The sequence below is a fragment of the Sciurus vulgaris genome (assembly GCF_902686455.1).
Source record: "Sciurus vulgaris genome assembly, chromosome: 2".
In the NCBI taxonomy this organism is placed as follows: Eukaryota; Metazoa; Chordata; class Mammalia; order Rodentia; family Sciuridae; genus Sciurus; species Sciurus vulgaris.
This window is the reverse complement of record NC_136462.1, coordinates 51,987,367-52,002,488: the sequence shown is the minus strand read 5'-3', so window position 1 is coordinate 52,002,488 and position 15,122 is coordinate 51,987,367. Positions and strand designations below refer to the sequence as shown.

The window sequence follows — 15,122 nt, the reverse complement described above, 5'->3', positions numbered from 1 at the left end:
TCATATAATTTCAGTGGCTTTAGTGTCCACAATAATTTAGAATAATATAGATCTATATATGAAATTTAATTTGTATAGTAATTCCATGGCTTTTTGAAATAACAAAATGATTTTTACCTCAACATCTTGAACAGTCCTTGGTTGGGCCATGCATAATTTATTAAGCAGCTGAAAAATCAATTCCTCGATATAATAAAGAGACTCTTCATTAGCTGAGAGATTGGGATGAACTTGTTCCTGAACCTTAAAATAAAAGTTCTCAGTTATAGTACTGGTAAAATAATACAAAATATAAAAAAAAAAGTGAATCTTAGATATAATTAATATTTTGCTAGGATGTTAGTTACTCTAATACAAAAATAAATCAAAATGAAAAACTATTTATTGATCCATGTAAACTTTCCTTAACCCACAGAGCAATGGTTCTTTATACTTTTTTGGATCTTTTGAAAATCTGTGGAAAGGCCATTGAGTGCTCTTCTCCCTAAAACCAAAAAGCACATGTATGTGTGTGTGTATTTCTATACAATTTCAAAGGAATCATGGACACCCTGAAGCCAACTAATATAAATCCACTAGGTCATGAATCCCAGCAATAGAGGTACCTCTGAAAAAACATATTACCTATAAATTATACAGATGCTTTATGAAGTAGGTGCTACTCAACTTTTATAATGGCATATGTTGCTTATTGTCAGAACCTAATTATGCTGAACCCTTTTTGTTTTTAAATTTACTACAGCTAAAACCTAGTAGTTTATCCTAAAACATAGTCCAGTTTGACTAGATATGAGAAATACAGTAAGTAATAGTGCCTACAATAGGGTAGATGTCTTAAAAATACTTAACAGAACTTACATATTGCTTTAAACTTTTCATGCCATGGTATTAAAAGGACATCAGTGCCACTGACAAAGAAACAAAAAGTCCCAGAAATCTTTAATAGTCTCATAATTATTTTTAAAAATTGAATCAGTAATTAAACCCATTCCACAAAGAAAACAGTATGAAGTTGACTATTTCATCTAATTCTCAAAATTTAGCACAAAATTCTCCCTCACATCTGGATCATGTACCCACCATGAAACCAACGAATACCAATGAATGAATGCCTTATGATTTAGGCTTTACCATTTCCTGAGTGATCTATTCTTGAACAAAATCAGCACAAAAAACATTAGCATAAAAATACAGCATTATAATCTCTTATATTCTGTAAGTCTTATGAGATCTATAATGAAGTCCCTTCTCTTGTTGCTAATGTTATTGGTATGTTCATTCTTTTTCTTGATTTAGTATCTCAAAAGTTTATCAATTTTATTGGTTTTTTCAAGAATCGACTCTTGACTTCATTGATCCTCTCTATTTTATGTTTCATTTATTTTTACTCCATCTTTATTATTTCCTCTGCTTTTTCTATTCTTTTGCTAACTTGCTGAGATGGATACTTAGCTCATTATTGTTCAACTTTTTTTCTTTAATATGAGCATTTTCTCAAATCCAGATTTTTTTAAAAAAAATTTTTAGTTGTAGATGAACATATACCTTTATTTATACAGTTTTATGTGGTGCTAAGGATCCAACCCAGTGCCTCACACGTGCTAGGCAAGCACTCTACCAATGAGCCACAACCCCAGCCCAAAATCCAAGGATTTTGATATATTTTTGTAAACATTCAGTTCAAAAGAATTTATAATTTCTATTATTTCTTTCTAATATATTTTAGACTCTACAAGTAAATTTATTAACTTTTAAACATATGGTCAAAACATACTTTCTATAATTTCAATATTTTGAAATTTGTTGGAACTCAATATTATAGTTCATTATATGGGCCTACTTGATTTCACTGACAAACTCGTCAAACATTTAAAAAGTAAATGCAACAATCTTAAGAAAATTCACACAGAAAAAAAGAAAAACACTAAGATTTCTAAACTCATTTTGAGATTACCCTTGATATGAACACTCAAAAAGAAAGATGATAATTACAGGCCATTTGCACTCAAGAACCTAGAAACAAAACCTAAATAAAAATTAGCCAACTAAATTCCATAATGTATATTTTAAAAGATTATATACAACATGACCACTTTGGTTTAACCCAGGAAGGTAAAGCTGATTTAATGTTGGAAAATCAGGTAATGTAATTCAATATATTAGCAGATTAAAAGAGAAAAATAATATCATCTCAATAGATGTAGAAAAAGTACCTGAAAAAATTTCAACATTCATCATAAAATCTCTCAGTGAACTTCCTTAATTTGGCAAAAGATATCTAACGAAAAAGGCAAAATAAAATCAAAATTAATGCTAAAACAAGGAAAGTTTCCTTCTGAGAACAGGAAAAGGGCAAGGATACTCGCTAACATTATTTCTATTCCACAGTGTACTACAGATTTTGCTTAATGCAGTAAAGTGACAAAAAGAAATAAAAGTATAAGAATTGGCAAGGAAGAAACTAATCTGCAGATAATTTGATTGTCCCCGTGGTAGCTGATTTGAGGTTTCCTAGATATTTTTGGTTATACATTATTTCTGAGTATCTGGAGGGGATTCTAGATAAGATAAACATTTAAATTGGTAGAATGAGTGAAGCAAATTGCCCTCTCCAATGTGGGTGGCCTTAACTAGTCTACTAAAGACGTGAATATAATTAAAGCTGAGTAATAAAGAATTCTTTCTCTATTTGACTGTATTTGAAGTGAGACATCAGTCTTGTGTTTGGATTAGGACTCAGACTGAACTCATATTAGCTCTCTTGGTAGATGGCCCTTCAGACTCAGACTATACTACACTGGGTCTCCAACTTGCCAAACACAGATCTTGGACTTCTCAGCCTCCATAATTGCATGAGTCAATTCCCTTAAAGTAAATCTCTTTTTAACTGTCCGTGTGTGTGTGTGTATTTGTATACTATTAGTTTAGTTTCTTTAGAGACTCCAGACTAATACACCCATACAAGAGAAACCTATTGTACAAATAAATTATTTGAATTCATAAAAAGTAAACTTTCATTTCTATGTACCAGCAACAAAAATAGAAAATAAAATTTTCAAGTAAGAGCTTTTGTAATAGAATAAAAAATATCATGTACTTTGGACTAAATCTTACAAAGGAAGAAGACCCCTCAGGAGAAAATTATACCATTAAGAGAAACTGAAGTTCTAAAGACATGAAAGAGAATGCCTTTGTGATTATCAGACTTTATACTGTAAATATATTAATTCTCCACATGGAGTTAACAAAATTACAATCAAAATCAAGCAGGTTGTTCTTCTGAAATTGACAAGATAATTTCAGAAATAATATAGAAAATGCAAAAGGCTAAGAAAACAGATCACGTATGCTTAACGAAGGACAAGTATTTGCTCTTCTAGTGTTATAATTTACTACAAACCTGCAATAATCAATGGTATTGGCATAAGGATAGACAAATAGATCAATGGAACAGATGAGAGTATTAAGAAGCAAGATCATATATATTATACACACACACACACTCTGATCTACAACAAAAGTAACACACACTAGAGTATGGCAGAGCGTAGACTGTGGAGAAGTAGGGCACGCAGATGAATGGTGCTGAACACCATTCATCTAAATGGAAAAAAATCCTAATTTTTTGGAAAAAAATCTAATCCCAGACACCTAAATGGAAAAAAATCTAACTAGATTCCTACTTCATACTTTACACAAAAATCAGTACTTGCTGGATTTCAAACCTATTAAATAAACATATTTAATAAAGTTCTGATAATGTAAACATATATCTTCATGACCTTAGGATAGAAAAGCTCTTCTTAAATAGAACACATAAGTTACTAATTGTAAATGGAAGGACTAACACTTGAGGTACATTTAACTCGGATTCATCAAAAGCTGCCTTAAATTAAGTAAAAAGGTAAGTTATGGAGGTGGAGATGTATATGACACATATAAAAGAATGATTCATATTCAGAATATATAAAGAACTTCTAAAACTTCAATAAGAAAAAATGAACAAAACCCCAATAGAAAAAAAAATGGGGGTGCAGATAAGGGACACAGCTCAGTAGTAGAGTATTTGCCTAGCATGAGCAAGGTCCTGGGTTTGATCTCCTGTCCGCAAAATAAAAATAAAAATAAAACGAAGGCAAAAAATACTTAACAAGCACTTCACAAAAGAAGAAATTTAAATAGCTGAACATACGAAAGTACTCTAGCTCTTTAGTAAACAAGGAAATGCAACTCATTGAAAACTATTACCCACTCACCAGTCAGTAAAATTTAAAAGTCTGTTAGTATCAAATGTTGGTGATTATGTGGAGCAATAGGAACTCTCATACGCTGCTACTGGAGTGTTAATGGTTCAACTGCTTTCAAAAACTTTGTCATTATACAGAGACATGAGCCACGTGACATTCTGGTCAGCAACAGATCACAACGTATGACAGTGATCCCATAAGATTATAAAGGAACTAGCCAGGTGCAGTGGTGCACACCCACGATTCCAGCCATGAGAGGTTGCAGTAGGAGGACTGAAAGTTTGAGGTCAGCCTAGGCAACTTAGCAAGACCCTGTCTTAAAATTTTAAAAAGTAATAATAATAATAATGGGCTAGGCATGTAGCTTGGTGGTAGAAAGCCCCTGGGTTTAACTCCTAGTACCACAACCAAAAAAAATAAGAAGAAGAAAAAGAAAAAGCTTATAATGGAGCTGAAAAAGTCTTAATACCTAGTGAGGTTAAAGCTGTCCTGATGTGAACCTAACACACTACTCATATGTTTGTAGTGATGCTGGTGTAAACAAACCTACCATTCTACTAGTCATATCAAAAGTGTATAATATTTGATAATGATAATAACAACTATATTACTGGTTTGTATATTTACTATCCTATACTTTTCATTTTTATTTTAGAGTATGTTCTTGCTACTTATTTAAAAAGTTCACAGTCAGGTGTGGTGACACACACCTACGGTCCCAGCAACTCAGGAGCTGAGGCAGGAGGAATGCTGAGGCAAGAAGATTGCTTGAACTCAGGACATTGGTGCCAGCCTAAGCAGGACCCCATCTCTTAAAAAGCAAAAATGATAAGTTTACTATAAAAGAGTATGTCTTAAGAGTTACAGTAAGTGATTAACCAATATCACCTAGGTTTGTATAAGTATACGCCACAATGTTCAAACAAGGACATAATCACCTAACAATGCATCTCTCAGAACATGTCCCATCATGACTGTATATATATTCTTTAGAGTCATGCATCCAATATAGTACACAGTAGTCATGTGAGGCTAATGAATACCTATGATGTAGCTCCACGGAATTGAAATGGTCTCTAAAGCATATACAACACATACCAGAGCTCAAATATGTAGTGTAAAAAATACCAAATATCTTAATTTTTATATATATTACATGCTGAAATGATTATATGTTTATTAGGCTAAATAAAACATATTATTAAAATCAACTTCATCTCTTCCTTCTGACTTTTTAAATGTAGCTTGGAGAGAATTTTAAATTATATGTGGTTCACATTATATTCCTATTACATATCACTACTCTAGAGAAAAGAGCTCACACGTTTACCTGAAGACATACACTAAGAGGTTTAAAAGTTATAAATGCGTAAGTTTATACATTATTAGTTATACTTCCCAAACTGGGAAAAAATTCAAATATTCATCTACAGTGTAATAGATACATTGTAGCATATTCACACAATGGAATATGTACAGCAAAAAAAAATTTAACAGTAGTCATGAAACTCACATAAAACACAGATGTATCTTCAAAACAATGTTAACAGACTGAAGCTAGATATAAAGAACATATGATGATTCCAATCACAAAGTTCAGGATCAGACAAAATTGAACTATGGTATTTAGGGACACCTGATTAGACGAAAAAATTAAAAAGAAAAGCAGTGACTACCACAAAAGTGGGTTAGCTTTTAGAGAGATATATAATGAGAAAAATGCTAACAGTGTGCTGTCTTCTAACACATAATGTGCTAGGTGATAAATACCGGTGTTCCTTAAATTGTATATTTATCCTTTACGCATTTTCTGATTGAGTTACAATTCAACATAAATATGATTTAAAAAGAGAATCATCAGGTGAAGAGAAAATCAAGGGATGAAATTATCAATAAAATAAGTCTAAATGACCATCGTAGTATCCAGTTCAATGAAAAAAATTAAAATGTCAGAATTCTGTATAGACACAGCAGCATACACCTGTAATACCAGCTACTCAGAAGAGCAAGGCAGAAGGATCACAAGTTCGAGGTCAGCCTCAGCAACTTAGTGAGACACTATCTCAAAATTGAAAAATAAAAATAAACAAAGGGCAAGGGATATAGATCAAGGGAACAGTGCTCCTGAATTCAATACACATCACACACACACACACACACACACACACACACACAGAGTGAGAGCTTCAGAGAATATTCTACAAGGTGAGGGATGAAGGAAGGAAGAAGACTGGATTACATACAAGCAGCAGATATGAGCTAGTTCCGGACTTTAATAGTAACACTAGAAGATAAACAACAATGATTCCCAAAGCATAATTCAAGATTCCAACAACTTATCAATCATATGTCACAGTAATGTAAAGATATTCATAGATATAACAAGGTAAAACTCTTATCTCCCATATATTCTTTCTCATTAAGCCTCTGCAGGTTGTACTACACTAAAATGAGTATAAAAATCAAGCGAAAAATCTGGGATATAAGAAATGAAGGAATCAATATGGAAAAGGAATGCAAATGAAGAGAAATTATAGGATGAAAACTATTCAATAACCAGAAATGTCACCAGTCCAGATTCAGGTCAGAAGGCTCTGGGAGAAACTATCTCAAGAAAACAAAATTGATAGAGTGCCTGATGGAAAGAAAAATCCTGAGAGAATACTTAGAAAATTGGTAGAAAGATTGAGTTTGAGAATCAATACATAAAAAACTGAACAAATAAGAAAACAAGATAATTATTAACACCAGTAAAAGCAAAAAGTTAGCAAAGAAAAGTGGTTTAATACAAAGAGCAGCAATAGTCATAATAATGAAAACTTTTAATATTAACCCAACCAAAACTAACATATAATCATGAGCAGGGGAGGCAGAAAGTAAGTCTGTGGTAAGGAATGTGGTTGGAGTGCGTAATGTATATGTGTATTGAAGAATACACACGAATATTCTTTCCTTCCATGAAAAGAATTCAACGGATGCAGCCCAAAACAGAAAAATCAAGAAAAGCAATATGCAAATTTTATCTTCCTTGAAAATATAAAAGTAAATACAAAACAAGGCACTTTGAAAAGCTAAAAGTGGATGTCTCAAGAAAGCAAACATAGTTATCTTTTTACTCGCATAAATAGCTTTGATAAAATACAAAGATGATTAAGAAAAATAATATGAAGTGAGGAATATGAAAAAGGAAGGTCAAAGAAAAGTGAAGATTACTCTTTGAAGAGGACTGGATAAGAAGAGTCTAAATAAGGCAGTTATAAATTATATATAGAACTAACATTCAAAAAGTCAGCTTTATAATATGTTTCTTAGGTTTTGAATTTGGGAAAATAACCATTTCCTCTTACACCCTGTACTTTTTTAATACCACAAGAGGAAACCTAATTATATCTAAGTTATATACTTAAAGGTCAATGGAATAAAAGAGACTTTTTTTTTTTCATATAAAAAGCACTGGACTTCATAAGGTTGTTTCATATAACATCCTTCCCTAAAAAAACTCAGGGCCCAACTCCATGAAAATGGCTATATATAAGAATTAAAATAATGTCTAACAGGGAAGGATTTTTTTTTCTGTGATTATGGTTTCGGTAAATAATTTGCAAAGCAACTTCAACAATAAAGATTAAAATTTCTTATGCCAAACTTCTTTAATTAATATCAAATAAGAAAGCACCCACAAAAACAAATATGCAACGTTAAAATTCCACCCATAGATGCCCTCACAGGCTATCAAGTTAACAATGAAAGGTAGCCATACTTTGCATTTCCACAGTATTTATTCTCTCTGCACCCTAAGAGATAGTAAACATAAAATTACCACATCAGAACAAATTCATGTGTCAAATTTTTCTGAAAGACTAGCCAGAAAATGAGCAATTAAAATAATTTTTAGTCTTTAGCAGTAGATTAACAGGTCAGACCTGTATTTCAGTTACACCATATTTTCAAATTGCCAGACGTATTTCCTTACACGTACGCTGTAAATAGTGCAGTCATAAAACTATAAATACATGAATAGAATCACAGAAGCATTTTAACTTAAAATTATCTTTACTCTGATAAACAGTATATTTGATAAGTTATAGAAATATTATTTCCTAATTTATATTTTTCAGTTTTCCACATTTACCATTGAATAAAAAGTCTTGCTAGTACATTTATTCAATGAACTAACATTTGAGTTTCAAGTACAATGTAGAAATAAATTCCTTTAGTACGCTGTCAGATTTATCTTTGAATGAAATTCTTCATTCTATTGCTAAGATTTTTGCAAGGCTATAAATGTCTCAAACATTAAGAATACTAGAAATTTTCTTCATTATGAAAAAGATTCAACTTAAGAATAAATTTCATTCCAAATATATACACTAAAACTAGAAAATATTGCTGAAAGACATTAAAGACCTCAATAAATAAAGAGACAGACTTTATTTTTGGTTTGGAAAACTTGACACTGTGTCAATTCCTCTGAAGGGATCTATAAATTCAATACAATTTCAGTAAAAATTCTAGCAGGCTCTTTTGTAGAAATTGATGTGTTGATTTAAAAATTCTAATGAAAATACAAAAAATTCTAGAATAATTAAAACAAAAGAACAAAGCTGGAGTGTTACTATTACCTGATGTCAAGAATTTTTATAAGGGCTGGGGATATAGCTCAGTTGGTAGAGTGCCTGCCTCACAAGCATAAGGCCCTGGGTTCAATCCCCAGCACCGCAAAAAAAAAAAAATTTTTTTTATAAAACGGGGCTAGGGTTGTGGTTCAGTGGTAGAGTTGCATGCCTACGATGTGTGGAGCACTAAGTTCAATCCTCAGCATCACATTTAAATAAATAAACAAATAAAAGAGAGGTATCCACCTACAACTAAAAAATGTTTTTTAAAAAAATTTGTATAAAGCAACAGTTATCAAAACTGTGTGGTACTGACCTACAGACACGCACAAAGATAGGAAGGAGAGAACAGACTATCCAGAATTAAACACAGACATATGAAAAATGTGAAGACCTTTAGCAAAGGATAAAGAACTGTCTTTTCAATATCTGATGGAACAACTTAATATAAAAAATAAAAACTACCAAATATGGAATTATCATACCATATGTAAAATCAATTTAAATGAATCACAGATCTAAATGTAAAGCCCTGAACTATAAAACTTAAAGAAGAAAAAAGTAGGAGAAAATGTTTATAACTCTGGGTTAGGCAAAGACTTCATGGATATGACACAGTCCCTAAAAAAAAGATAAACTGGAATTCATAAAAATATGAACATCTGCTCTTCAAAAGATAGCAGTAAGAGAATGAGAGCTCAGCATGATGATGCACACTGGTAATTCCAACCGTTCAGGAGGATCACAAGCTCCAGGACAGCCTCAGCAAGTTAGTGAGAATGTCTTTAAAAAAAAAAAAAAAAAAAAAAAATGTGTGTGTGTGTGTGTGTGTGAAGGTCTAGGGATGTAGCTTAGTAGTAGAGCATCCTGGGGTTCAACTCCAAGTACTGCAAAAAAAAAAAAAAAAAAAGGCTACAGACTGAAAAAAATCTTTGTAGTACATATAACTGATAAAGGGGTTGTATCAAAGAATTCTCAAAACTCAAGAAAACAAGCAAAATGGGCACAAAATCTAAACAAACTTCACAAAAGAATATACATGGATAGCAAATAAGAACATGGAAGATGTTCAGCATCACTACTCATTAGGGAAATGTGAATTAAAACCAAAAGATACCATTGCTCAACTGTTAGAATGGCTAAAATTAAATTATCAAGTGCTGGCAGAATTAAATGCTAAATATTGATGACAGTAATATAAGACTGTAAATCAAACAAATAGTTTGATAGTCTCTTAAAAAGTTAAACATACTATCAATCCAATTACTCTTTGTAATTACCCAAGAGAAAAGGAAATACACGTCCAGACAAAGACTTGTACACAAATTTTCATAGCAGCTTTATTTGTAATACCCAAGATCTGAAAACCCAAAAGTATGTCAGTAGGTGAAAGGAAAAACAAACTGCAGTATATCTATACAATGGAATACTACCAAACAATAATAAGAAATAAACTACTGATATATGTAAAAACATGGAAGAATTTTAAAATAATTAGGATAGCTGGGTATGATGGCACATGTCTATAATCACAGCAATTCAAGGGGCTGAGGTAGAAGGATCAAAAATTTGAGGCTAGCCTCAGAAACTTAGTGAGACCCTGTCTCAAAATAAAAAATAATAAAAACATTTAAAAATGAAGATGTATCTCAGTGGTAAAGCATCCCTGGCTTCAATCTCTAGTTTAATAATAATAATAATAATAATAATAATAATAATAATAATAAAACTGAGTGAAAGAAGCCAGATTTTTAGAAGAGTATATTCTGTATGATGCCTCTAGGATAAAACTCTAGGAAATGTTATTTATGCGATAAAAAACAGATGAGTGATTGCTTGGTGATGGGCAGTGGAAAGGGATAAGAGAATAATCATTAAAAATTCTGGGGGTTAAAGGACGTGTTCACTATCTTTATTGTGGTTTTGCTGATATATACCTATATCAAAACTTATCAACTCATATGCTTTAAATATATGCATCTTATTAGATGTCAATTACACCCCCAACAAACCAGTTAAAGAATGTAATATTTTTAGGTAACATTTTTCTGATTAGGGTGTATAATCAAGAATTGAAACCAAAGTTGTGCACTACATGCTCATTAAGGTCAGGAACCATTTCTTGGTTTTGATTCCCTCCTATCCTCCCATCCTCCACTTTCATTCCTAATCTACTGGTAACCTACTGGTAATCTATTGTCATTAAAGTAAGCACTCAGTAAATACTTGGGGTTTTTTTTCTGTTTTGTGTTTTGTTTTGTTTTGTTGGGTACTGGGGATTGAACTCAGAAGCACTGGACCATTGAGTCAAATCCCCAGTCCTATTTTGTATTTTATTTAGAGACAGGGTCTCACTGAGTTGCTCAGCGTTCTCTTTTGTTGAGGTTGGCTTTGACCTTGCCATTCTCCTATGTCAGCCTCCCAAGCCACTGGGATTACAGGTTTGTGCCACCTCACCCAGCAATATTTGTTAAACAGATTTCATGACCTCGTGGAAATCATCTGGAGACCGAAAAGAATTAAAAACTCTACCTGCTTTTATTTCACTAGATATACCTGGAAACTGTTATCCCATATAACACTATAAAGGAAAGGGTTTCCACTCTATTTCCTCTATTCTATCTGTTAACATTCACTTCTTTCATAGAGTCAGTACTCTTAATTAGGTACTTTTAACTTTAATAAAAAAAAAAAATAGGTACTTTTTTTCTTTTTATTGGTACTATGGATTTAACCCATGGGTACTTTACCACAGAGCTCCATCCCCAGTCCTTTTTATTTTTTATTTTGAGACAGGGTCTCACTGAGTTGCTTAGGGCCTCACTAAATTACTGAGGCTGGCCTCCAATTTGCAGTCCTCCTTTCATAGCCTTCCTGTTGCTGGGATTACAGTCATGCAACACTGCACTTAGCTTTCTTGGCAGGTTTTTAAAATGTTGGTTTATTTAAAATGTAGAGAAGTCTCCATGTATGTATAATATGTCAAAATATACTCTACTGTCATGTATATCTAAAAAGAACAAATAAAACAATAAAATAAATAAAATATAGAAAAGTACAGGCCAAGAATCTCATTCTCTTTAGCTCCATTTTATGAAGGTCTTATCATAAAATAGTTGGAACTAAAATTTTGTCATCAAAAATTTCTTGAATGGAATGAAACGGCATATGAGCTTTAAGCACCTTCCCATAAAGGCAGACCATTAGCCTATAAAACCAATAAATTACAAGGCAGATCAATGGTTTCAGCGGCACAGCATGTCAAAGCCAGTGTTCTTTACAGGACATGGACTATTAAGACATTTATATTCCATCATTGTTAGCAGGAACAATGTTAGTAAAAATGACTATAAAACTTAAAATCAGGGCTGGGGTTGTGGCTCAGTGGTAGAGTGCTTGCCTAGTACACCTGAGGCACTGGGTTTGAGCATCAACACCACGTGAAAATAAATAATAAAATAAAGGTATTGAGCCCATCTATAACTAAAAATATTTTTTAAAAACTTAAAATCAAAACTATACACACATTAAGAAAAAAAAGTATGAGGCCTTTTTCCCTTTTAAACCTCTGTCTTATTTATTAATTTTACAATTTTACATGACTCCCTAGCAATTAAATAGCAGTATATGCCAAAGAGTTAAGGAATATTTATTTATGAGAGAAAAATAAAAGTGAAAAAAATATAAGTGGCTACTTTTTCCTCTATGGAATAGAAAAGACCATGATTATTAAATTTGTTTTATTCAAAGTTCAAGAATTTCTGGTTCACTATGGAAATCAATACAGTGGTTCCTCAAAAGACTAGGAATGCTGGGCTGGGGCTGTAGCTCAGTGGCAGAGCACTTGCCTAGCATGTGTGAGCACTGGATTCGATCCTTAGCACCACACAAAAATAAACAAATAAAGGCATTCTGTCCATCAACAACTACAAAAAAAAAATTTTTTTTAAAAAGACTAGGAATGTAACCACCATATATAACTCAGCTATACTACTCTTCAGTATTTCCCAAGAATTAAAGTCATCACAGCAAAATAAGCATACCCATGTTTACATCAACATAGTTCACAACAGCCAAATTATGGAACCAGTCTAGGAGATGAAGGAAATGTGGTATATATGCACAATGTACTTTTATTTATCCATAAAGAATGAAATTATGTCATTTGTAGGAAAATGGAACTTGAGAGCATTTATGTTCAGTGAAAAAACCCACGCTCAGAGAGTTAGGAGTCATGTTTTCTCTCGTGTGTGGAAGCTAGAGAGGGAAAAGTATAAGAAAAAAGGGGGACAGGAATCTCATGAAAACAGAAGGGAGACCAGTAGAACAGAGGAAGTGGGGCAGGGGGAGGGAGGAGGGGAGAATAAAGGGAGGTATTGCTCTGGAACCAAACTGATCAAATTTTATTGTTCTATTGTGTGCAGAAACAAAAATGCAACAGAGTTCTGCTACTATGTATAATTTTAATGTATCAATAGAAAAATAAAATAGATAAATTTATAAAAAAGAATTAGTGTGCCAAACACTTATGTCCATTAGTATACTACCTAAACTACTATATATGCCCTTTCATAAAGATCTGTCCCCATGGAGCATCTGCCTGACAAGGTAATTGCATACAAGGAGTAAAGCAAATTCTTTCCATCTCTCCTTTCACAATTACCCTCTTTCACTTAACTGAAGAAAGGTGGATTTCTCAGCCTGAAACTATCATTGCTACTCTAGGATGCAATCGATAAATAAACTCATTAATTCTAGGACAATAAACAAAGAGATAGTTATAACTATTTTCTTTTAAAAGATTAGCCTTCTGACCCTCCGATCCTGTAGTCTACTGTTAAAAAACACATTGTCCTAAGTGGACAGGCCTACAAAAACAAAGAGTGCATCTTTAAGAAATACCATCATGTTAAACAAAATAAGTCAGACAAAGAAAGTATCACATGTTCTCTCTCATATATGAATACTGAAAAATGAATGTGAAAGTAGAATAGTGATTACTAAGGACTAGGAAAAGGGCAGGGGAGTGGGGAAAGGACCGAAGAAGGGTGAATGGATTTGATTAATGCATGCTCTATGAATGGATGGAATTCCATTAAATGTACAATTAATGTGCTATAAAAAATAAAACTTTTAAAAAGAAATACCCTGAGGCAATATTATTTCATTCATGAGAAAAAAAATCCAAAGCCAATTTTCATTCTTTATCTGTCCTTCTACCTTACAGTTTGCATCCAGAAATAAGATGGCTAGCATATAATATGTATCAACACATAAATTTGAATTTAAAAATTAAGTCAGACTTTGACAAAAGATAAATACTAGGTTGGCTGGTTTGATCTTAAATTAAATTAATTAAATAAATTAAAATTGACCTTATTTATAAAACTATGTGATAGATATTGTCCATTAAATGAATAACGGTAAGCAGAATTCTAAGATGGCCCCCAAAGTTCCCAATCCCTAGTCTAGTATACATGCCCTTGTAAGAGTCCTTTACCCTTACAGGTTGATGGGATCTGTGAATACAACAGGGCATCATTCCTGTGATTGGTTTGCCAAATATTACAAAAGTCACTACTCAGTTGACTTCGTGTTAACCAAATGATTATCCTGGTTCTGCCTGATCTAATTTTTTAAAAGTCTAAAAGAATGAAAGAAGTAGCAACAGCACTGGAAGTGTAAAGCACTCGCCCAGCAAGAACAAGGCCCTATGATCTATCCCCAATACTGCAAAACAAAAAAAGGAAAAGAAAAAGAAAAAAAAAAAAAAAAAAAGACAGATACATTCTTGTTGAACTTAAAGCAAAGTTGACAGGTTATGGTGAGGGTTGTGTGGCAAGGAATAGTAGGTGGTCTTTAGAAGCTCTGGGCCTAAGTCTTGCAATTGCAAGAAAATGAATTCCACCAATAATCACATGAGCTTAGAAGAAAAGCTGAAGTGTCAGATGCCCAGCCCTAGCCAAACCCTGATTTTAGCCTTGTGACTTCCTAAGCAAAGACTCCAACTAAGCTATGCCTATACTTCTATAAAAACTGTAAGACAATAAATAGGTATTGTGTTGAGTCACTATATTTGTGATATTTGTCATTCAGCAACAGAAAACTACCACAATGACCTAGACCTGCAGTTTCAAGGATTCACTGAAAATATATTAATGTAATAAGATCAACAAAATATTGCACCAATTTTTTGGATATATCATATTAAACAACGTACCCTTAAGTAAAAAAGTAAGAGATAACTTATTAGTTATTT

At 32.6% G+C, this 15,122-nt stretch overlaps 1 protein-coding gene and 1 long non-coding RNA gene across 3 annotated transcripts in view; one reads left to right on the top strand and one right to left on the bottom strand.

Annotated features, from left to right (window-relative positions):
• The window catches only part of LOC306648876, a 603,819-nt gene that overhangs the window by 256,060 nt on the left and 332,637 nt on the right, over nt 1–15,122 (top strand). The window lies entirely within an intron of this gene.
• Nucleotides 1–15,122, bottom strand: part of SOS2 (SOS Ras/Rho guanine nucleotide exchange factor 2) — a 103,303-nt gene that overhangs the window by 78,651 nt on the left and 9,530 nt on the right. The window contains exons 1-2 of one of the 2 annotated variants that reach the window (XM_079118863.1): nt 2,214–4,812; nt 118–243 (exon numbers count right to left, since the gene is read on the bottom strand). In XM_079118863.1, the coding sequence (XP_078974989.1) occupies nt 118–243; nt 2,214–2,231 (144 nt within the window). In that variant the 5' untranslated portion in view covers nt 2,232–4,812. Of the gene's footprint in view, nt 1–117; nt 244–2,213; nt 4,813–15,122 lie in introns of those variants that run through there. The other variant, XM_079118862.1, reaches the window with a different exon arrangement.